General features: G+C 43.3%; 1 protein-coding gene across 1 annotated transcript; it reads left to right on the top strand.

Annotated features, from left to right (window-relative positions):
- The first annotated feature begins 12,988 nt into the window (after nucleotides 1-12,988).
- On the top strand, nucleotides 12,989-24,729 carry LOC121298615 (zinc-binding protein A33-like). The gene is made up of 7 exons (XM_041225739.1): nucleotides 12,989-13,074; nucleotides 13,675-14,207; nucleotides 15,760-15,855; nucleotides 16,833-17,100; nucleotides 17,261-17,333; nucleotides 17,506-17,621; nucleotides 23,536-24,729. The coding sequence occupies exons 2-7, from the start codon at nucleotides 13,707-13,709 to the stop codon at nucleotides 24,030-24,032; spliced, it is 1,551 nt and encodes a 516-aa protein (XP_041081673.1). The 5' UTR covers nucleotides 12,989-13,074; nucleotides 13,675-13,706; the 3' UTR covers nucleotides 24,033-24,729.
- Nucleotides 24,730-25,458: the final 729 nt, after the last annotated feature.

The following is a 25,458-nucleotide window of genomic DNA, read 5'->3' as shown; positions in this document are numbered from 1 at the left end:
CCAGTGAAAGGTGAAAGGCTGGTCTAATGCATTAACATTAGCCACTGTGTGCCGTCTTGTAATGGGGAGACTGTCCAAGCTTACCGCACCCAAAATCACATTGATCAGCTCAGGAGGTTTTTTGGAACGCAGGAAACAGAAACTTGGTAGTGCTCACAGGCAAACATATTTATTTTGGCACTGGAAGGATACGTCACAGACTCACAATGATGCTCACAGGACACAAAATGACTGACGCTCACAAAGACAAGATCAAGAATGACACAATGCACAGGAAGACATAGCATTAAATAAGCCCCAGTCCTGCCTACTCCTAACAGGATCACTTACTCAATAAACACTTACACACAAAAATAAACTCTATTTTAACATTCATTCCATTCATACTTTTTACATAAACATTCATATATTTTACAACATTCCTCTCCTTTACACGTTTTTGTTTAATCTGCATGAAATTCATCTTTGTTTCCTCGTTATCATTATTATTCTCCTGTTTCTCATTTTACAGGAAAAGACTGAACATTAGCATTATCCCTTCTCTTGGAAGATTAGTGGACATATGTCTGAAACAAACACTTGTCCCACATGTAAAGCGGCGACAACTTCATTAAGGGAAGCTCCCTAATCTAAACAAAGCAATATACTGTCATATATCAAATACACTTGCTAAACAGCATGCACAACCCACAGCTCTAACAATAACAATAAACACAACAACGACAAACACAATAACAACAGCACTTCTATACTTCTATACAATACTGTAGTATGCAAATTCAGAGGTTTATTAATAAGAATACATAGAAGTAGATAATTATCAAATACCATTATTATGCAAATTGCAGATAAACTACCAGAATCAGGAGCCATGGCAGAGTTCCTCTCCATGACAAACCTCTCCATGGCTGATCTCTTTACATGGCCGACCTCTCCAAGGCTGATCTCCTCTCCAAGGCTGATCTCCTCTCCAAGGCTGATCTCCTCTTCATGGCCAATCTCTTCATGGCTGATCTCTTCATGGCTGATCTCTCTCCATGGCTGATCTCCTCTCCATGGTTCATCTCTCCATGGCAAATCTCTCCATGGTAGATCTCTCTCTATGGCTGATCTCTTCATAGCTGATTTCTCTCCATGGCAAATCTTTCCATTGCAGATCTCCTCTCCATGGCTGATCTTCTCTTCATAATTGACCTCTCTGTGGTTTATCTCCTCTCCATGGCTGATCTCCTCTTCATGGCTAATCTCTCTCTATGGCTGATCTCTCTAAGTGGCTGATCTTCTCTCCATGGCTGATCTTCTCTTCATGATTGACCTTCTCCGTGGTTTATCTCCTCTCCGTGGCTGATCTCTCTCCATGGCTGATCTCTCTCTGTGGCTGATCTCCTCATGGCAGATCTCTCCATGGCGGATCTGCCCCTGTGTTCAAATTTAGGGATGCAACAGTTTAGAATTTTAAAAACTCATATTCTTAAAACAAAGATGTTTCTATACATGTTGTGTGCGATTGCAAATAAGAACGTTCCTGTTGTGTGAGGGGGAGGGGGGAGGGATCTACCATATGGTCATGCATAGGTGGTGAATTATATGGGCCTGTGGTGCCAGTGCTCCAACAATATTCAGCAACGTGGGCCCCGCTCCCTCAATGCTTGAGCTTACATTTTACATACATTTTGATGTGAACAATATTTCTATTGACAGATGTCTGTTAAGTGTCAACTTGGGATGGGGGGGGGGGGTGTGTGCTTAGCTTTTGGGAGCTGTTGCTTGTGACCGAGGGCCTCGTTTTTTAAAGAGACGTGAGCGCGGTATGAAAAAAAAAACAGAAAAATCAGTCTGCAGCTTTACAGCTTAAAAATGAGGCCCTGATCCGGCTTCATTTGAAAGGCGTCCATATGAGTGCCTGAGGAATAAAAATCATGCAAACTCAATTCAGCAGGTAGTTTGACGAATGATTGGGTTTAACACTACAGACTACACTTTTTTGAGTCTTTAAAAAGAAATTGTTTAATATAAAATATGTACAATACTGTATTATTATGCATTGGTTATTTAGTGCTTTTATTATTGATTATGCTTTATTTGTTGGACTATAATTGAAATTCATTATTGTAGGGCTGCTACGATTAAATCAAACATTTTTTGATTCCATTTCCTCATTATATACATAATATAAATCCTGGATAATCGATTCAATAATTAAATTTTTGTAACGCGCATAGTTGATAACATTATTTATCAATGAAACTGCACTGAACTGCCTTGCTATTTATAGTATTTCTGCCAGACAAGCAGTGGGCGGACTCTTCTTTTCCTGCTCGTGTTAACCGGCATCTGATTTGCTGGTCCAATCCTACCAGCGAATCAGTTTTGAGAATGCTTTGTAAGTACACCCCTGTGTGTGTTTGATGTAAACAAACAAAAAGAAAAAAAGAGTGCTGTTGACCAGAGCAGGACGACAGGCTTGTATTCCTGGCAAACAGCCTGTAAATAAATTGTGCACATTGGAAAAAAATGACTGTATATAGTTTGCGCTTCATGAACTGATATGTAATGAATATTTAATAATATTCAATAACATTAAAAAATACATAAATAAATAAAAGATCCGCTTGGCCTATTCCAGGATCTAGATTATTAGCAAATTGTGTTATTTTCTTCTTGAAACACTTCGATGTTACTTCCTTTATAATAGTTATCATAGATGGTCAGTTTGCAGCAGAGAGAGTAAACAGGTATTAAAAAAATACACACTCACATATATACACACACACACACACACACACACACACATATATATATATATAGATGCATGTACTCATGTGGTTTTCTCCATACCCTAGTCCTCCCATCAGCATGAAACAGCAGGAACCAGGATTCGTCAGATCAGGCAATGTTTTTCTAATTCTCCAGTGTCCAGTGTTTTCGTTCCTTGGCCCACTGCAAAGAGTTTCTTGTGTTTTGCTGAAAGAAGTGGAACTCTGTTAGGTCGTTGGCTGCCATACCCCATTCGTGTCAAGGTATGACGAGTTGTGCATTCTTTTATGGGTCTTTCGGCACCAATGTTGTACTGGACTGTCAGTTGACTAACTGTAGCCAGTCTGTTGCTCTGCACAATTCGTGTCAGCCTCCTTTGGCCTCTTTCATCAATGAGCCATTTTCGACCATTGGTCTGCTGATGGCTGGATGTCCTTTGGGTGGTGGACCATCCTTGATGCACAACGGGAAACTGTTGAGTGTGAAAAACCCAGCAGCGTTGCAGTTCTTGACACACTCAAACCGACGTGCCTGGCACCTACTTCCATACCCCGTTCAAAGGCACTTAAATCTTTTGCCTTGCCCATTTACCCTCTGAATGGCACACATACACAATCCATGTCTCAATTGTGTCAAGGCTTAAAAATCCTTCTTTAACCTGTCTCCTCTTCATCTATACTGACTGAAGTGGATTTAACAGGTTACATCAATAAGGGATCATAGCTTTCACCTGGATTCACCTCGTCAGTCTATTTCATGGAAAGAGCAGGTGTTCCTAATGTTTTGTACACTCAGTGTGTGTGTGTGTATATATATATACAGTGCCGTGAAAAAGTATTTGCCCCCTGTCTGATTTTCTGCATTTTTGTATATTTTTGAAACTGAATATTACCAGCTCTTCAACCAAAATCTAATATTAGATAAAAGGGACCCTGAGTGAACAAATAACAATTTTTTTTTTACTTATTTATTTATTAAAGAAAGTTATGCAACACCTAATGCCCCCGTGTGAAAAAGTAATCGCTCCCTTAGACTCAATAACTAGTTATGCCACCTTTAGCAGCAATAACTGCAACCAAACACTTCCTGTAGTTACTGATCAGTCTCTCACAGCGCCGTGGAGGAATTTTGGCCCACTCCATCATGCAGAACTGCTTCAGCTCAGTGACATTTATGGGTTTTCGAGCATAAACTGCTTGTTTCAGGTCCTGCCATAACATCTCAATGGGGTTTAGGTCTGGACTTTGACTAGGCCATTTCAAAACTTTAAATTTCTTGTTCTTCAACCATTCTGATGTAGACTTGCTTGTGTGTTTCGGGTCATTATCTTGCTGCATGACCCAGCCACGCTTCAGCTTCAGCTCACGGACGGATGGCCTGACATTCTCCTGTAGAATTCTCTGATACAGAGCAGAATTCACGGTTTCTTCAATGATGGCAAGTCGTCCAGGTCCTGATGCAGCAAAGCATCCTCAAATCATGACACTACCACCACCATGCTTGACCGTTGGTATGAGGTTCTTACTGTGTTTCGTTATCGCCAGACATAATGGGCCCATGTTGGCCAAAAATTCCACTTTTGACTCATCTGCCCATGGAGCATTGTTCCAGAACTCTTGAAGATCATCCAGGTGCTTTTTGGCAAACTTGAGATGAGCATTAATGTTGTTCTTACTAAGCAGTGGTTTCTGCTTTGCTACTCTGCCATGAATCCCATTTTTGCCCAGTGTCTTTCTGATGGTGAAGTCGTGAACACTGACCTTAGCCAAGATGAGAGAGGCCTGCAGATCCCTGGATGTTGTTCTAGGGTTCTTTGTGACTTCCTGGACGATTTTACACCTTGCTCTTGGAAAGATTTTGGCAGGGTGGCCACTCCTGGGAAGATTCACTACTGTCCCAAACTTTTTCCATTTGGACAATATGGCTCTGACTGTGGATTGGTGGAGCCCAAGAGCCTTAGAAATGGCTTTGTAACTTTCCAGACTGATAGGCATCAACAACTTTTTTCCGGATGTCTTCAGGAATTTCTTTTGATCGTAGCATGATGTGCCTCTAGAACCTGTGTGCTGACAACTTCACTCAGATGGTAAGGGCCAAAGTTAGTCAGATTTATATTGTGCAGGGCTGGCCCAAATCAGGCTTGATTGTTAACCAAAGTATTCAAACAGCTGACCCTAACTATCCCTTTAATTGGGTTGGGCTAACTTGGGGTGCAATAACTTTTTCACACCTGAAGATTGCATGTTTGATTACCTTGCACACCAAACAAATGAAAGAAGCACCAAACTTTGGTGTCATTTTTTCTCTCAGACTCCCTCTATATAAAACTACAACCCACAAAAAGCTCTGACCAAATTCAATGTGACACATGTGTAGTATGTCCAGTAGGAATGCATGGGCGGGGTTGTATTTATTTCCAATTCGTGTTGACATTGGGGGGTGTCGCTCTCATCACTCGGACGCACCTTACCAATAAAATGTGCTCGATCTTCTGACTGTTCTGTAAAATAAAATAAAAAAAAAACTGTTTATGTTAATACTTTTGATTTTAATGTCTACAAATAAGTTGCTCTCTTGTATTTTCAAGCAATAAATTTATTTTTTACTCTAATTTCATTTGTGTCACTATCATTGGATGAGTTGAACTCTTTACATTTTTTATGGTCCCACTGCAACTGTTCAAACACACACATAGTACTCTGTCTCCTACACAGGGAATACAATTTCTTTCTACATTTAGATGTTTTTTAGTGTCATAAGAATAAATTAATGAATTTTAAAATTATGGTATGTAAACATTACAATTTTAGATACTAAATGTGATATTTATATATTGGTATTTAGTATGATTACAGCAAATTGGCTAGTCTTGAAAATCCGTTAACCGTTAATGTTGATTTTAGGTGTTAAATTTTCATGACACCACGCGGGGTTTCATATCTAAAACAAAGGTCTGTTTCACAGTGTAAAATAAAGTACACTAATCCAGAGTAGTAATATCAATGTCTGCTATTTTAAAGTCGGTGGTTTCTGTAATGCGTCGCTTCTGTAAATTCAAGGTAGCCTAACGCTGTATATTGTAACAGGCCGGCCTCTACAGATATGTTAATGAGCAGCAGAGGGCGCTGGGAATGGAAAATAGAATAAGGGAAGTATTGTTATTGTTTATATAAATGTGATTATTGCAAGTGGCCCTGTTTGATATTTTGCCATACCCTTTAACTGCTGAAACCTACCTCTTATTTTATGTAATATATGAATGTCACCTTGACAGGCAGGGTAGTACTCTAGGGTGGGGAAGGGCTGTCTGTGTCTGTGTTAAGAGTCCTGAGCGGGTCCGATTTTTACGACCCGCTTCCGACCCGGACACTCTACTACAAGACCAGACCAGACCCGACCCGACCCGACCCGACCCGACCTGACACGACCCGAAACCGCAATTAGGTTTATACAATATGCTATACAGCGTTGTAGCTTTGTGGCCTGGATGTAATTTAACATGAACTGTCTCTATCTACTTTACTATAAAATACCTGTCTATTCTTTTCGTGCCACCGGTTGAAAGGGAGCTACACCTGTGCTTTCACAGAGTTTTGTGGCTGTCCTACACAAAAACATGACAGGTTTTACAAGCAGCGAATCCAGTCACATGTTCATTATTTTCATTCGTTGTGATTCAAAAACAATTCCACTCTTGACATTTACCTCTCAAACTGTTATCCACTACATGACATAAACCCTGCGTTATCTTTTGTTTCAGCTCGACCACAGGCATTTTTAACATCACCAAGCTGCAACTCAAACCGAGAACACTGCTTAATCAGCGGACTCCTCCCTAATCACCTCCTGCTTTAGTTCAGGAAATACCGGTACATTTATCTTCTAATACGTTATTTAGGAAACGGTTACAGACGAGTTCGCTGAAAGGACAGAAAACGTTTAGTTGATCAAATTCAGACCCGAAAACCGCGAACAGTTCACATTCTGACCCGAACCCAACAGGCTTTTGCGGTTACCCGCAGGTACCCAACCCGATCCAGGACTGTAGAGTCCGTGGATGGTGCTGACTTGCTGTTGACTGCTTAAAGAAACCATGTTGTGTGTCTCCAATTATATTGTGGCAATTAAATATTGTTTGACAAATCATGAAATTGTTATTTCCCAACACTAGGTAGTTAATTGTACCAGTAAGAGGTGTAAATTTAACGCCCAGCTTTAAATGTTTTACACTATAGAAGTGTAAGGTATTTATTTATTTAATGTACTTAATTTATTTTTAACTTTTTCAAAAGTGTAACTTTTACACTGTGGAGTGAAGCCATAGGTACACTGGAAAAGTGTTAGATTTGACTCCACAGAGTTAATGTAACACTGGGCAATTTGCAGTTAATTAAAATTTTACGCAGAGATAATCTTATGGTTATAATTAATTTAGCTGAAACAGTATTAAAACAGTTTTTGAAGATTAATCTATAAAATGTCTGTGTAATGGTTGTGAACACCCGGAATCATCCACAGTCCTACTGCAGGCTGTGCAGGTCCCCACATAGTAGGGTAAACGTGGTCCCCACTTGGTTGTTTATTTTTTAAACCATCATTCTTTTTTCAAATTTAAACAAATATTATCAATGTTCAGCTTTAAAACATCATTTTATGTGATATTTTGTTTAAAGAAAATGTTGGTAAGTCATGGTCTCCACTTTGTAGCATAGATTTGTGTGTGTATATATAACTCGTCTCTACACTCAACACGGATCTAAAGATCAGTCTATTAAAATTTCAGGAGAAACACAGGGGGTGGGGGGTTAACCCCCTTTGCACCCATTTGTAGATGCCCATGCTGTCACATCACTACAGCCTGATCAGCACACAGCACCTGTACTGTCACATCACTACAGCCTGTTCAGCACAGAGACCTGCACTGTCACATCACTACAGCCTGATCAGCACAGAGACCTGCACTGTCACATCACTACAGCCTGATCAGCACAGAGACCTGCACTGTCACATCACTACAGCCTGATCAGCACAGAGACCTGCACTGTCACATCACTACAGCCTGATCAGCACACAGCACCTGTACTGTCACATCACTACAGCCTGATCAGCACAAAGACCTGTACTGTCACATCACTACAGTCTGATCAGCACAGAGACCTGCACTGCCACATCACTACAGCCTGTTCAGCACAGAGACCTGCACTGTCACATCATTACAGCCTGTTCAGCACAGAGCACCTGCACTGTCACATCACTACAGCCTGATCAGCACAGAGACCTGCACTGTCACATCACTACAGCCTGTTCAGCACAGAGACCTGCACTGTCACATCACTACAGCCTGTTCAGCACAGAGACCTGCACTGTCACATCACTACAGCCTGATCAGCACAGAGCACCTGTACTGTCACATCACTACAGCCTGATCAGCACAGAGACCTGCACTGTCACATCACTACAGCCTGTTCAGCACAGAGACCTGCACTGTCACATCACTACAGCCTGTTCAGCACAGAGACCTGCACTGTCACATCACTACAGCCTGATCAGCACAGAGACCTGCACTGTCACATCACTACAGCCTGTTCAGCACAGAGACCTGCACTGTCACATCACTACAGCCTGTTCAGCACAGAGACCTGCACTGTCACATCACTACAGCCTGATCAGCACAGAGACCTGCACTGTCACATCACTACAGCCTGATCAGCACAGAGACCTGCACTGTCACATCACTACAGCCTGTTCAGCACAGAGACCTGCACTGTCACATCACTACAGCCTGTTCAGCACAGAGACCTGCACTGTCACATCACTACAGCCTGATCAGCACAGAGACCTGCACTGTCACATCACTACAGCCTGATCAGCACAGAGACCTGCACTGTCACATCACTACAGCCTGTTCAGCACAGAGACCTGCACTGTCACATCACTACAGCCTGATCAGCACAGAGACCTGCACTGTCACATCACTACAGCCTGATCAGCACAGAGACCTGCACTGTCACATCACTACAGCCTGATCAGCACAGAGACCTGCACTGTCACATCACTACAGCCTGTTCAGCACAGAGACCTGCACTGTCACATCACTACAGCCTGATCAGCACAGAGACCTGTACTGTCACATCACTACAGCCTGATCAGCACACAGACCTGTACTGTCACATCACTACAGCCTGATCAGCACAGAGACCTGCACTGTCACATCACTACAGCCTGATCAGCACAGAGACCTGCACTGTCACATCACTACAGCCTGTTCAGCACAGAGACCTGCACTGTCACATCACTACAGCCTGTTCAGCACAGAGACCTGCACTGCCACATCACTACAGCCTGTTCAGCACAGAGACCTGCACTGTCACATCACTACAGCCTGTTCAGCACAGAGACCTGCACTGTCACATCACTACAGCCTGTTCAGCACAGAGACCTGCACTGTCACATCACTACAGCCTGTTCAGCACAGAGACCTGCACTGTCACATCACTACAGCCTGATCAGCACAGAGACCTGCACTGTCACATCACTACAGCCTGTTCAGCACAGAGACCTGCACTGTCACATCACTACAGCCTGTTCAGCACAGAGACCTGCACTGTCACATCACTACAGCCTGATCAGCACAGAGACCTGCACTGTCACATCACTACAGCCTGATCAGCACAGAGACCTGCACTGTCACATCACTACAGCCTGTTCAGCACAGAGACCTGCACTGTCACATCACTACAGCCTGATCAGCACAGAGACCTGCACTGTCACATCACTACAGCCTGTTCAGCACAGAGACCTGCACTGTCACATCACTACAGCCTGTTCAGCACAGAGACCTGCACTGTCACATCACTACAGCCTGATCAGCACAGAGACCTGCACTGTCACATCACTACAGCCTGATCAGCACAGAGACCTGCACTGTCACATCACTACAGCCTGATCAGCACAGAGACCTGCACTGTCACATCACTACAGCCTGTTCAGCACAGAGACCTGCACTGTCACATCACTACAGCCTGTTCAGCACAGAGACCTGCACTGTCACATCACTACAGCCTGATCAGCACAGAGACCTGCACTGTCACATCAATACAGCCTGTTCAGCACAGAGACCTGCACTGTCACATCACTACAGCCTGTTCAGCACAGAGACCTGCACTGTCACATCAATACAGCCTGTTCAGCACAGAGACCTGCACTGTCACATCACTACAGCCTGTTCAGCACAGAGACCTGCACTGTCACATCACTACAGCCTGATCAGCACAGAGACCTGCACTGTCACATCACTACAGCCTGATCAGCACAGAGACCTGCACTGTCACATCAATACAGCCTGATCAGCACAGAGACCTGCACTGCCACATCACTACAGCCTGATCAGCACAGAGACCTGCACTGTCACATCACTACAGCCTGTTCAGCACAGAGACCTGCACTGTCACATCACTACAGCCTGTTCAGCACAGAGACCTGCACTGTCACATCACTACAGCCTGTTCAGCACAGAGACCTGCACTGTCACATCACTACAGCCTGATCAGCACAGAGACCTGCACTGTCACATCACTACAGCCTGATCAGCACAGAGACCTGCACTGTCACATCACTACAGCCTGTTCAGCACAGAGACCTGCACTGTCACATCACTACAGCCTGATCAGCACAGAGACCTGCACTGTCACATCACTACAGCCTGTTCAGCACAGAGACCTGCACTGTCACATCACTACAGCCTGATCAGCACAGAGACCTGCACTGTCACATCACTACAGCCTGTTCAGCACAGAGACCTGCACTGTCACATCACTACAGCCTGATCAGCACAGAGACCTGCACTGTCACATCACTACAGCCTGTTCAGCACAGAGACCTGCACTGTCACATCACTACAGCCTGTTCAGCACAGAGACCTGCACTGCCACATCACTACAGCCTGTTCAGCACAGAGACCTGCACTGTCACATCACTACAGCCTGTTCAGCACAGAGACCTGCACTGTCACATCACTACAGCCTGATCAGCACAGAGACCTGCACTGTCACATCAATACAGCCTGATCAGCACAGAGACCTGCACTGTCACATCACTACAGCCTGACCAGCACACAGCACCTGCACTGCCACATCACTACAGCCTGATCAGCACAGAGACCTGCACTGCCACATCACTACAGCCTGTTCAGCACAGAGACCTGCACTGTCACATCAATACAGCCTGATCAGCACAGAGACCTGCACTGTCACATCACTACAGCCTGTTCAGCACGGAGACCTGTACTGTCACATCATTACAGCCTGTTCAGCACAGAGACCTGCACTGCCACATCACTACAGCCTGTTCAGCACAGAGACCTGCACTGTCACATCAATACAGCCTGTTCAGCAGAGACCTGCACTGTCACATCAATACAGCCTGATCAGCACAGAGACCTGCACTGTCACATCACTACAGCCTGTTCAGCACAGAGACCTGCACTGTCACATCACTACAGCCTGTTCAGCACAGAGACCTGCACTGTCACATCACTACAGCCTGATCAGCACAGAGACCTGCACTGCCACATCACTACAGCCTGATCAGCACAGATACCTGCACTGTCACATCACTACAGCCTTTTTAGTACAGAGACCTGCACTGTCACATCACTACAGCCTGATCAGCACAGAGACCTGCACTGTCACATCAATACAGCCTGTTCAGCACAGAGACCTGCACTGTCACATCACTACAGCCTGATCAGCACAGAGACCTGCACTGTCACATCAATACAGCCTGATCAGCACAGAGACCTGCACTGTCACATCACTACAGCCTGATCAGCACAGAGACCTGCACTGTCACATCAATACAGCCTGTTCAGCACAGAGACCTGCACTGTCACATCAATACAGCCTGATCAGCACAGAGACCTGCACTGTCACATCAATACAGCCTGATCAGCACAGAGACCTGCACTGCCACATCACTACAGCCTGATCAGCACAGAGACCTGCACTGTCACATCACTACAGCCTGTTCAGCACAGAGACCTGCACTGTCACATCACTACAGCCTGATCAGCACAGAGACCTGCACTGTCACATCACTACAGCCTGTTCAGCACAGAGACCTGCACTGTCACATCACTACAGCCTGATCAGCACAGAGACCTGCACTGTCACATCACTACAGCCTGTTCAGCACAGAGACCTGCACTGTCACATCACTACAGCCTGATCAGCACAGAGACCTGCACTGTCACATCACTACAGCCTGTTCAGCACAGAGACCTGCACTGTCACATCACTACAGCCTGTTCAGCACAGAGACCTGCACTGTCACATCACTACAGCCTGATCAGCACAGAGACCTGCACTGTCACATCACTACAGCCTGATCAGCACAGAGACTTGCACTGTCACATCAATACAGTCTGTTCAGCACAGAGACCTGCACTGTCACATCATTACAGCCTGATCAGCACAGATACCTGCACTGTCACATCACTACAGCCTGATCAGCACAGAGACCTGCACTGTCACATCAATACAGTCTGTTCAGCACAGAGACCTGCACTGCCACATCACTACAGCCTGATCAGCACAGAGACCTGCACTTGCACTATGATTATTGTTTAATATTTTGGTTACCTTTTGTTTGGGACTGCAGTCCCAGTGTTAATTTCCATTAATAAAAATAGGACTGTTTTGGGCAATATAATATATTTGTGGACATTCACTCCTTAATGCTCAGTCGGTAGCAGCCTGTGTAAATAACACATGCTAGAGGTCCACTGGTTAATAGAGGGGATGATCTTGCATGATCAGATATGACAGGTTCTGCTGTATTATTATTATTATTATTATTATTATTGTTATTAGTAGTAGTAGTATTGTTATTCACGTAGGTTAGCTGTGTTGTTTTTTTACATTATAAAATAAATATGAACTAGTGAAATAAAACAGGAACAATTCACACTGGTGTCTATTTAGATCAACTCAACTTTTAACAAAAAAACAACACAATTAATTTACATGAATAGCAATACTACTACTACTACTACTAATAATAATAATAATAACAACATGACAATATATCAAACATAAATATTAATAAATATGCATAAACATAGACTTGTGATACAGTCAGCCATAAATTCAACCGCCCCTTCATTTCCTGTTCTGTTTAAAAACAAACATAAAAGACAACCAGAAATCTAGAGGACCACTGTGGCTGTGAAATACACAAAGGGAAAATAACTGACTCATACTGAGAGAGACAGAGAGACAGAGAGAGAGAGAGAGAGAAAGATTGAAATCAGCAATTAAGGTAATTGGTCCTTATTCATATCTTTAAATTTATCTTAAAAATATATTCTAAACATTGGTGTTGCTCTAAGTGATATTAATCTTTTGTTAATTCTAGTACAGTCCAGTGTAGTGATCTCAAACTGCAGTTACAAAGCAGTTCTGTACAGTCTAGTCTAGTGATCTCAAACTGCAGTTACAATTCAATTCTATAACAGTCTAGTCTAGTGATCTCAAACTGCAGTTACAATTCAATTCTAGAACAGTCTAGTCTAGTGATTTCAAACTGCAGTTACAATTCAATTCTAGAACAGTCTAGTCTAGTGATCTCAAACTACAGTTACAATGTAATTCTAGTACAGTCTAGTCTTGTGATCTCAAACTACAGTTACAATGCAATTCTAGTACAGTCTAATCTAGTGATCTCAAACTGCAGTTACAATATAATTCTAGTACATGCTAGTCTAGTGATCTTAAACTGCAGTTACAATGTAATTCAATACAGTCTAGTTTTGTGATCTTGAACTGCAGTTACAATGAAAGTCTGCTACAGTTTAGTCTAGTGATCTCAAACTGTTGTAATTCTAGTGCAGTCTAGTGACCGTAGACGCTGCCTTCCTAGGTTTGCGAGATTTTCAGCCTTTCCTCAGCGTAATGATGTCATCGTCTCCGGAGGTGGAGCTGGCGGAGAGCCTGACCCATGAGGTAACTTGTCCCATCTGCCTGGAGCTGTACCGCGACCCCGTAAGGCTGGAGTGTGAGCACAATTTCTGCCGCAGCTGCATCAGTAAGTACTGGCTGCAGGGCGGGGAGGAGGGCAGTGCCCCAGACGGGCAGAGCCAGGCCTTCACCTGCCCCCAGTGCCGCGAGATCTTCCCCCAGCTCCAGCTCAGGACCAACCGGCTGCTCTGCAATATTGTGGAGCGCGTGCGCAAGCTCCGAGTGGACTCCTGGGGCACAGCTTCTGCCTCTCCACCAGAGGGCAGTGGCGCAGCGGAGAGGGGCGCTCCAGCGGGGTTCTGTGCGAAGCATGGCGAGAGACTGAAGGTGTACTGCCAGGACGAGCAGATGGCAATCTGCGTGGTGTGCGCTGTGTCCAGAGATCATAAAGACCACAGCATGGCACCCATACAAGAAGCATTGCAAGAGAGCAAGGTGAGGGGTCTGGGTTATATGGTGGGAAGTAGGGCTGTAGTGATTGAGGAATGGGGATACTTGCTTTACATTGTGTATTAGATCCTAATAGAGTCATGTGTCTTTTGTGTCTTGACAAGACCAAGAGCTCAAAGCGGCTCATACTAGTGGTTCTTGAAAAACTTATGCTTTATACTTGGTATGAATACACACTCATTTCTTTTTTGTCTTTTGATAAAAAATAGTCCATCAATAAATTATTAAGCATTTGTTCTTATTAAGCATCATTCAAGTAGCCCATCAGGACTGTCACATGGCGTGATATTAGTGTCTCGTTGCAGCAATTCGAATCCGTGAATATATACAGTTCACCCGGTCTCTTCTTGTGAGTGCTGTGGGAGAGCGCTCGGTGAGGGGGGCAAGACTGGCAGGGCTGGTTTATTCACTAGTGGCCAGGCTTGGTGAGCTCATGAGGATGCTTGGCAGGCTGATCTTTGTCCACCAGGGGGCGGTAGCTTTCTGACAACCACTCCCTTTAATCTGAGCAAAATTCCACAAATGGGAAAACACTTATTAAAATTCACCACAGCATTTTTGCACTTTTGCCATGCTTTTCCCCACAGTTTACCTCAGGAGAGGTTTGAGTAGCGCTGAGTTTGAATCCTGTGTTCGTGTTTCAGGAGAGGTTTGAGTAGCGTTGAGTTTGAATCCTGTGTTCGTGTTTCAGGAGAGGTTTGAGTAGTGCTGAGTTTGAATCCTGTGTTCGTGTTTCAGGAGAGGTTTGAGTAGTGCTGAGTTTGAATCCTGTGTTCGTGTTTCAGGAGAGGTTTGAGTAGTGCTGAGTTTGAATCCTGTGTTCGTGTTTCAGGAGAGGTTTGAGTAGTGCTGAGTTTGAATCCTGTGTTCGTGTTTCAGGAGAGGTTTGAGTAGTGCTGAGTTTGAATCCTGTGTTCGTGTTTCAGGAGAGGTTTGAGTAGTGCTGAGTTTGAATCCTGTGTTCGTGTTTCAGGAGAGGTTTGAGTAGTGCTGAGTTTGAATCCTGTGTTCGTGTTTCAGGAGAGGTTTGAGTAGTGCTGAGTTTGAATCCTGTGTTCGTGTTTCAGGAGAGGTTTGAGTAGCGTTGAGTTTGAATCCTGCGTTCGTGTTTCAGGAGAGGTTTGAGTAGTGCTGAGTTTGAATCCTGTGTTCGTGTTTCAGGAGAGGTTTGAGTAGTGCTGAGTTTGAATCCTGTGTTCGTGTTTCAGGAGAGGTTTGAGTAGTGCTGAGTTTGAATCCTGTGTTCGTGTTTCAGGAGAGGTTTGAGTAGTGCTGAGTTTGAATCCTGTGTTCGTGTTTCAGGAGAGGTTTGAGTAGTGCTGAGTTTGAATCCTGTGTTCGTGTTTCAGGAGAGGTTTGAGTAGCGTTGAGTTTGAATCCTGTGTTTGTGTTTCAGGAGAGGTTTGAGTAGTGCTGAGTTTGAATCCTGTGTTCGTGTTTCAGGAGAGGTTTGAGTAGTGCTGAGTTTGAATTCTGTGTTCGTGTTTCAGGAGAGGTTTGAGTAGTGCTGAGTTTGAATCCTGTGTTCGTGTTTCAGGAGAGGTTTGAGTCGGCACTGACTGAGTTTGAAGAACAGAAGGAAAAAATCAGGAGTGTGCACTCGAAACAGGAGAGAGAGCTGACTGACCTGAAGGTAGGATCGAGAGACAGAACCACTCAGAGTTACTGCAAACATCACAGGAAGGGAAGGTCAAAAAAACTGATAAAGCTAATAGAGGATGGATTTTAAAGATGGGTTAGTACTCTTTCAAAAAGACCAGTAATAATGTTTATAAAGCTAATAGAGGTAAGAGAATGGATTTTAAAGATGGTTAGCACATGAGTACCAGTGATTGTGTTACCCATCAGTTAGTATTAACTAAAGCTAATAAAAGGTAGGAGATTGCATGGTTCTAAGTGTGCGGGGTCTCCCTCTAATGAAGTTGAACGTGGATTTCATTCTCTCGTACTCTTTGTTGTGACAGGGGGTCTGTCATACAAAGAGCGCCAAAGAAACACACTCAGCTTGATTAGAGATGGCCACCGAACACTTAGAAACACATTAGAAGTAATTCAATCTAAATAAAAAAAGTGAAAAGCTATTACTGACATATTGAATCCGTTTCTATAGAACCTGTTGTGGTTTTAACTTTTCGAATGCTTTGTCATTGACACTCTAAGCGTAGATGCTACTAATATGTCCCCAATGGGAATGTGGCTTATAATCTATTTAAAGTCCTTGTTGGTCTCTCTAGGGCTGTGCTGATACTGATATTCGGAATTGCCTTTAAGAAGTATTTATCAGCAGGTATTTAAAAAATCCCTTCACGGGTTGATTTCAAAAGAAGAACTGCTGTCCTTTCCTCACCTTTACAACCAAGTACCAATCAATGGCATTCCATTAACTTCTGCATTGAATGTTTTAAAAGCTGATTGGAAGCAGATTTTCCAATCCACTTTTAAAACATTCAACGCTGACGTGAATGCTTTGCCATTGATTGGTACTCAGTTGTAAACGTGAGGGAAGGACAGCTTTTCTTGTTGGATTTGTTTAATATCTGTTGATAATCTCAACACACCCCTCATGCACAACCCTCAGTTCATGTGTGTGCTGGTGTGTTTGCTCCTCAGGACTCCGCTGCCTCTCTTGAAAGAGGGATCTGCTCCCAGGTGGATGAGCTCCTGCAGTTCCTGGAGGCTGAGAAGAGGACGTTGTGCTCCCAACTGCAGGCTGACCTGCGCAGGCTGGAGCAGCAGAGAGAGGAGGCGCTCAGCACAGCTCGGCAGGAAGTGAGCCGCCTGCAGCAGGACGTGACCTCACTGCAGGGCAGGCTGGCGAGGGAGGGGCGGGAGGAGGATGGGCAGGAAGTGGGCAACGCCCCAGTGCTAATTAAGGAAAGTGACTTCCTGTTTTTTTTATTTATTATTATTATTATTATTATTATTATTATTATTATTATTATTATTGTGGAAGTTTATTGAAGGCACTAGCTGAAACACTTGTCTGCTTGACTCAGTTTCTTCTAGTTTCAGTAACACTGATGAAGGCACTAGCTGAAACACTTGTCTGTTTGACTCAGTTTCTTGTCTTTGTCTGTTTTTCCTACAGGATCTGAAGGAACTGACAGAAAGGTAGGAATGGAGTTCAGTTTCTTCCCTCCCTCTCCTCTCCCACCTCTCCTTCTCTCCGTGACTACTGTACACATTCTGAGACTAACAGATCAAAATATGAACTCTCAATACGGGGTTTCTTCAGAACCAGGACTAGCTCATGCTAAGCTGTGCCTCTCCTCCTCTCTCCCAGGCTGAAGCAGGGAGTGCGGGAGCCCGAGGTTGCCTCAGAGCAACTGCACCGTGGGCTGTACCAGGGTCCTCTGCAGTACACGCTGTGGAAGAGGCTGAGAGCCGTCATCAAACCAGGTGCTGCAGCCAGTGAGGCTCCAGGCCCCATAGCAGAGTTTACCATTGTGTTTAAGCAGTTTTCTACCATGCTGCTCCCAAGGCTTTCACTACAGTTTACCCTGGTTTGCCGTGTTTCTCAATATGCTTTACCGTACCTTGCTATTCTTTACGATTCTTACCTATGCTTCACTACTGTGCTTTATTACACGTTCCTATGCTTTACCATGCTTTCACTGTGCTTTATTGCACTTTGCTGTGCTTTTCTATAGGTCAAGTTTGCCTGAAAGCTGCCTTATATTACATGTATAGAGAGAAGGAGACAGTTCACACTGAATGGTGAGGGTGTGGAATGGGCTGCCTAGTCATGTTGTTGAGGCAGAATTGCTGGCATCCTTTAAGACACAACAAAGTTTTGAGATCAAACAGCTACTAGAAATAGGACAAGCTCTGCTGGGCTGAATGGCCTCTCATTCATTTTAAAGACACCTTAGTTTGCACTCATTTAAAAGTGGGACCAGTGATGATGTTAATATGCTGGTAAGAGATAAAATAATGGATTTTAAAGATGGTTAGTACTGATTTTAAAGGGAAGAGCCAGTGGTAATGTTAATAAAGCTAATAAGAGGTAAGAGAATGGGTTTTAAAGATGACTAGCACTCCTTTAAAGAATGATGAGAAGTGATAAAAATGCTCATGATAATAAGAGGAAAGAAGTGGAAATTCTAGCTTGTTAATATTTGTATTATCAAGCGCTGCTTGCAGCAATGCAGGTGTGTTTCTGTAACCTCAGAGCGTGCTGCCAGTGTGTCTCGGAGTTAACCCCTGCACGCCCACGCTAGACTCTGGGCGCAAGGCAGGCCTCAGATTAAGATCTGCCTGTTTTTAACTGAGCTGTGGTTTCAAGGCTGAATAGCTGATAAACAGCATCCGCCCAGATACACACACACACACACACACACACACACACACACACACACACACACACACACACACACACAGCAATAACTTAATAACCAAGCAGCTTCAAATCTCTTTTTTTTTTTACTGCTCCTAACCTGTTTATGATGTTTGTAATCATTGGAAGAGGTCCTCATTGCATCACTCAAATACTGTGTTTATATTTTTTAAATCTGTGTTGATTTCACAGATTTAAATATTTCTTCAGTTCTAGCTGACTGTTGCCTTGTATAGATATATGAAGTCTTTTGTAGAAGAAAAGGCCTGTGACAGTTTGATTTGCTGTCAGTACACTCGCTGTGCACTAGATGGTGCTGGTACTTACTATAATATAAACAGTTTGGCTGACCTAGCCTACATTACATCTATGGCAGGAAAATATATATAAAAATGGCCAAAAGTTTTGCATCACCCTACGGAAAATTGAAAAATGTGCCATTCTGAAGTCTAACATGGAATAATGTACTTCTATTATGGCTTCTGGTAGACTTTTGTAAAATCATTTTGTAGCTTTTTTGATTACATTAAATAAAGATCTAAAATTATGTTGTTTTTTTTTTAATTTACAGTATGTCTCAATCCTAAGGTAATGCTAAACTTTTGGCCATAGCTATAGATAGCAATTATAAATCATATGAGAGTAGTCACATATGAGAGTAGTCACAGTTCCAGTGCAACTTATTATCCTGTGTACAAACAAAACATTAAGAAAAAGTTCATTGTAGCTGCTTATAGTAGTGAAAGTGGTGCAAACCTTCTCAGAAGCACAGGTCTGAAAAAGTGCCGTGTCTATATATATATAATCAGAGAGCAGCTTAGCTACAGTAGCTGAGCTCTGTGCACCTGTGTGGCTCTTCTGTATTGTACATCCTGTGCAGTTTCAGTCTGACTCAGCGGAGTGGAAAGGGTTAACCGCGAGAGAACTGTAAAACCTTCCGCCCCCAGCACAGCTGCAGTCTTCCTGGGTACATTTACAAAACAGCTTCCAACAAGCCAGCGGGCAAACCCAACACCGTGGCTAGATTCGCATGGAGGTGTGCTAACCGATCATTACAGGGGAGCTTCAAGTCTCATTTAAAATGCTCTTTACATTCCCTTTACTATTCCATGATGTTTCTGAGTCCTGTTTCTCCTCCAATATTGAGTTTGTATCAATTTGAATCTGCCTTACCTGGCTTTGCATTGTGTTGAGTTGCTGGGAGAAATCCTACGTGGTCGGCCACTGAACAGCCTTCCTCTTTCCATTCAAATCACGTGACAGTGTGTCAGCCCATTTACTCTGCATAATCATTGCAATAAGCAGCTCTCAGAGTGATCAGCAATTGCAATAAGCAGCTCTCAGAATGATCAGTGATTGCAGTAAGAAGCTCATAATGATCAGTGATTGCAGTAAGAAGCTCTCAGAATGATCAGTGATTGCAGTAAGAAGCTCAGAATGATCAGTGATTGCAGTAAGAAGCTCTCAGAATGATCAGTGATTGCAGTAAGAAGCTCAGAATGATCAGTGATTGCAGTAAGAAGCTCTCAGAATGATCAGTGATTGCAGTAAGAAGCTCAGAATGATTGAAGCTCAGAATGATCAGTAAGAAGCTCAGAATGATCAGTGATTGCAGTAAGAAGCTCTCAGAATGATCAATGATTGCAGTAAGAAGCTCTCAGAATGATCAGTGATTGCAGTAAGAAGCTCAGAATGATCAGTTATTGCAGTAAGAAGCTCTCAGAATGATCAGTGATTGCAGTAAGAAGCTCTCAGAATGATCAGTGATTGCAGTAAGAAGCTCTCAGAATGATCAGTGATTGCAGTAAGAAGCTCTCAGAATGATCAGTGATTGCAGTAAGAAGCTCTCAGAATGATCAGTGATTGCAGTAAGAAGCTCTCAGAATGATCAGTGATTGCAGTAAGAAGCTCTCAGAATGATCAGTGATTGCAGTAAGAAGCTCTCAGAATGATCAGTGATTGCAGTAAGAAGCTCTCAGAATGATCAGTGATTGCAGTAAGAAGCTCTCAGAATGATCAGTGATTGCAGTAAGAAGCTCTCAGAATGATCAGTGATTGCAGTAAGAAGCTCTCAGAATGATCAGTGATTGCAGTAAGAAGCTCTCAGAATGATCAGTGATTGCAGTAAGAAGCTCTCAGAATGATCAATGATTGCAGTAAGAAGCTCTCAGAATGATCAGTGATTGCAGTAAGAAGCTCAGAATGATCAGTGATTGCAGTAAGAAGCTCTCAGAATGATCAGTGATTGCAGTAAGAAGCTCTCAGAATGATCAGTGATTGCAGTAAGAAGCTCTCAGAATGATCAGTTATTGCAGTAAGAAGCTCTCAGAATGATCAGTGATTGCAGTAAGAAGCTCATAATGATCAGTGATTGCAGTAAGAAGCTCTCAGAATGATCAGTGATTGCAGTAAGAAGCTCTCAGAATGATCAGTGATTGCAGTAAGAAGCTCTCAGAATGATCAGTGATTGCAGTAAGAAGCTCTCAGAATGATCAGTGATTGCAGTAAGAAGCTCTCAGAATGATCAGTGATTGCAGTAAGAAGCTCTCAGAATGATCAGTGATTGCAGTAAGAAGCTCTCAGAATGATCAGTGATTGCAGTAAGAAGCTCTCAGAATGATCAGTGATTGCAGTAAGAAGCTCTCAGAATGATCAGTGATTGCAGTAAGAAGCTCTCAGAATGATCAGTGATTGCAGTAAGAAGCTCAGAATGATCAGTTATTGCAGTAAGAAGCTCTCAGAATGATCAGTGATTGCAGTAAGAAGCTCTCAGAATGATCAGTGATTGCAGTAAGAAGCTCAGAATGATCAGTGATTGCAGTAAGGAGCTCAGAATGATCAGTGATTGCAGTAAGGAGCTCTCAGAATGATCAGTGATTGCAGTAAGAAGCTCTCAGAATGATCAGTTATTGCAGTAAGAAGCTCTCAGAATGATCAGTGATTGCAGTAAGGAGCTCAGAATGATCAGTGATTGCAGTAAGGAGCTCTCAGAATGATCAGTGATTGCAGTAAGAAGCTCAGAATGATCAGTGATTGCAGTAAGAAGCTCAGAATGATCAGTGATTGCAGTAAGGAGCTCTCAGAATGATCAGTGATTGCAGTAAGAAGCTCAGAATGATCAGTGATTGCAGTAAGAAGCTCTCAGAATGATCAGTGATTGCAGTAAGAAGCTCAGAATGATCAGTGATTGCAGTAAGAAGCTCTCAGAATGATCAATGATTGCAGTAAGAAGCTCTCAGAATGATCAGTGATTGCAGTAAGAAGCTCTCAGAATGATCAGTTATTGCAGTAAGAAGCTCTCAGAATGATCAGTGATTGCAGTAAGAAGCTCTCAGAATGATCAGTGATTGCAGTAAGAAGCTCTCAGAATGATCAGTGATTGCAGTAAGAAGCTCTCAGGATGATCAGTGATTGCAGTAAGAAGCTCTCAGAATGATCAGTGATTGCAGTAAGAAGCTCTCAGAATGATCAGTGATTGCAGTAAGAAGCTCAGAATGATCAGTGATTGCAGTAAGAAGCTCTCAGAATGATCAGTGATTGCAGTAAGAAGCTCTCAGAATGATCAGTGATTGCAGTAAGAAGCTCTCAGAATGATCAGTGATTGCAGTAAGAAGCTCTCAGAATGATCAGTGATTGCAGTAAGAAGCTCTCAGAATGATCAGTGATTGCAGTAAGAAGCTCTCAGAATGATCAGTGATTGCAGTAAGAAGCTCTCAGAATGATCAGTGATTGCAGTAAGAAGCTCTCAGAATGATCAGTGATTGCAGTAAGAAGCTCTCAGAATGATCAGTGATTGCAGTAAGAAGCTCTCAGAATGATCAGTGATTGCAGTAAGAAGCTCTCAGAATGATCAGTGATTGCAGTAAGAAGCTCAGAATGATCAGTGATTGCAGTAAGAAGCTCAGAATGATCAGTGATTGCAGTAAGAAGCTCTCAGAATGATCAGTGATTGCAGTAAGAAGCTCTCAGAATGATCAGTGATTGCAGTAAGAAGCTCTCAGAATGATCAGTGATTGCAGTAAGAAGCTCTCAGAATGATCAGTGACTGCAGTAAGAAGCTCTCAGAATGATCAGTGATTGCAGTAAGGAGCTCTCAGAATGATCAGTGATTGCAGTAAGAAGCTCTCAGAATGATCAGTGATTGCAGTAAGGAGCTCTCAGAATGATCAGCGATTGCAGTAAGAAGCTCTCAGAATGATCAGTGATTGCAGTAAGGAGCTCAGAATGATCAGTGATTGCAGTAAGGAGCTCAGAATGATCAGTGATTGCAGTAAGAAGCTCTCAAAGTGATTGCAAACATCATAAAAGGGAAGGGGACAGTACAATAAGAATTAAGAAAAAGACATTTCAAGCTACCTATCCTTATTATATGAAGATTTTTACAAGCTAATAAAAATGCATAATAAAAATAAAACCTGATCTCCTTTGCTGAACATTACAGTAACGCCTGTCTCACTCGGCATTGGGACTGGAAAATATTGCCAGATTATACAACGGTTTACAGAGTTGCTGTCCAATCTAAAAATGCACCCAAAATATAATATATATAAATGACAATCTGCTGTAGAAGTAATGCCCAGTTATACCTGTAACTCTAGTATTATACATTTTGCATGAAGTAAACATGGATTTTACGGTGCCACACCATACAGACGAGTGTATTTACCCAACATGCTTGAATATTAACTTAGAAATGAAAATCTCATGACTTCTCTGGACTGCATAGTCAGATTTCCATTGATTTCAGGCTGACAAGATTTACAAATCTTCGTAATTGTAGAGGGGATCATACCATTCATTACAGTAGGGATTTTATGGGGTCCCAAACATGATGCTGAATTCTACAGAATGACTGTTTGTAGAGAGACAGGTTTTACTGCACTACAGTTACATCTTTAAAAGCTACTTTAAAGAAGCCCCACTTCAATGATCTGATCGATTTCGAGTTGAACATGAATGTCGTTTCTACTTTAACAGCTCCCTGCACCATGACCCTTGACCCCGCCTCTGCCAGCCCTCACCTGACCCTCTCAGATGACCTCACATCTGCCCGCTACAGCTACACCCCCCAGCAACTACTGACACCCGAGCCGGCCAATCAGGAAAGTCGATTCGATATCTGCGCCTGTGTGCTGGCCAGTGAGCGTTTCGCCTCCGGAAGACACTACTGGGAGGTGGATGTTGGGGGTCACCCAGATTGGGACATTGGCGTCGCCATGGAGACAGCAGGGAGAGAGGGGTGGGTGATTCTGACCCCTGAGAATGGGTACTGGACCTTCGGACACCAGGACTGTTCCCTGGTGGGCATTTACCTGGATTACGAGGGTGGGCAGCTGTCTTTTTACAGCGCTGTGGATATGAGGCACCTCCACACTTTCATCGAGGCGCAGTTTGAGGAGGCGCTGTACCCCTTCTTTTACCCGAGCGCAGAGTCCAGCGGCAAGCCACTGCGTATTATGAACCCCCAAGTTTAGAATTGAGAGTCGTTATAAAGGTCACACAAAATGTGTCCCACTCAAGCGTGCAAGAATTCAGCTTTAAACCAAGAAAAGCTGTGACTTTACATTCGGTAGATCCATAACGCTATAATGTTTACAACATGCTTACCATAAAACGCTTACAGCCGGCTGGATTTTATCTACAGTAGTCGTTGCATACAATGAATATCGCTTTGACTCCGAACTGACACTGTTAAACAGACAAAGATTGATGCAGTTTTCAACTTCTTTAAAAAGTACTGCTCTGCTGTACACACTTGAATCAAAGACCTTTTCTAGATTATCGTTTGTGTTCCCAAGCAATGTAAAAAGGCACAGGGCACAAGATTCATATCATAATCATAAGATTCATGAAACTAGCAGGATTTATCATTGCACAGAATGTGCACAGCACCCCTGTATTTCAATCGGCCATGCCCCCAGCACCCCCTGAAAGTGTCACCCCTCTGAGGTTTACCTGGAGGTCTGGAAAATGTATTTTCACATGTTGTAATTTTCTTTTCTTTTTTTTTCAATAAACTCTGATGAATCCCAGGAAATTGTAAATGAAATAAAAGCCTTGGTCCTGAAGTAGCCCTTTTAATTTATTCAATTTGTCTTTGAAGTCTGACTCTTCTTTGAGAATAGCCTCCCGACCTTACAAACCCCAAACGCAGCAGCACTTCCTGTGTAAGAACAATGTCATTTCCTTCTATTGTTGTTCAGAAAAGCCTGCGATGACCTCAGAGGTTATCCAAACATCCCAAGTGTGTGTCGGCGAGCCAAAAGAAGCATGCGCTTCCCTGTGACACGAACAGAGAGGTGCTGGCTTCCTGCACTGACATCATGGGACCAAAGAGTTTCGCTTCTTAGATGCGTGGGAAAAATATATGAGAGTCTATGTGTGAGAACTAAAAGAGAAAGATCGGAAGAAAGAAAATGTTATTTCTAAGGGCCTGCCTTGGACTGGAGGGAGCACTCTTTCTCTTAGGGGGCTAGGGAGCAGTTCAGTCTCCATGCCTCAAGCCTGCCCTGGACTGGAGGGAGCGCCCTTTCTCTTAGGGGGTGAGGGAGCAGTTCAGTCTCCATGCCTCAAGTCTGCCTTGGACAAGGGAGCATCCTTTCTCTTAGGGGGTGAGGGAGCAGTTCAGTCTCCATGCCTCAAGCCTGCCCTGGACTGGAGGGAGCACCCTTTCTCTTAGGGGGCGAGGGAGCAGTTCAGTCTCCATGCCTCAAGCCTGCCCTGGACTGGAGGGAGCACCCTTTCTCTTAGGGGGCAAGGGAGCTATTGAAACTTCAGAAAACTCTCAGAATCATGATGGGTGCTTCTGTACACAACCATTATTTGTTTATATATGTTTTTATCAATACATTTTAGCAGAGAATTGAACTCGCATACAATGTTGTCCGGCTGTTTTGTTGA

This window comes from Polyodon spathula, chromosome 24 (genome assembly GCF_017654505.1).
Source record: "Polyodon spathula isolate WHYD16114869_AA chromosome 24, ASM1765450v1, whole genome shotgun sequence".
Taxonomy (NCBI): domain Eukaryota; kingdom Metazoa; phylum Chordata; class Actinopteri; order Acipenseriformes; family Polyodontidae; genus Polyodon; species Polyodon spathula.
Note: the sequence above shows the minus strand (reverse complement) of the source record. Positions and strands in the feature narration are given on the sequence as shown.

Coding starts and splice junctions, on each gene's coding strand:
- LOC121298615 (XM_041225739.1), top strand. CDS start 13,707: ATGATGTCATCGTCTCCGGAGGTGGAGCTGGCGGAGAGCCTGACCCAT. Junction 14,208..15,759: donor AAGCATTGCAAGAGAGCAAG/GTGAGGGGTCTG, acceptor TTCGTGTTTCAG/GAGAGGTTTGAGTCGGCACT. Junction 17,101..17,260: donor CCCAGTGCTAATTAAGGAAA/GTGACTTCCTGT, acceptor GCACTAGCTGAA/ACACTTGTCTGTTTGACTCA.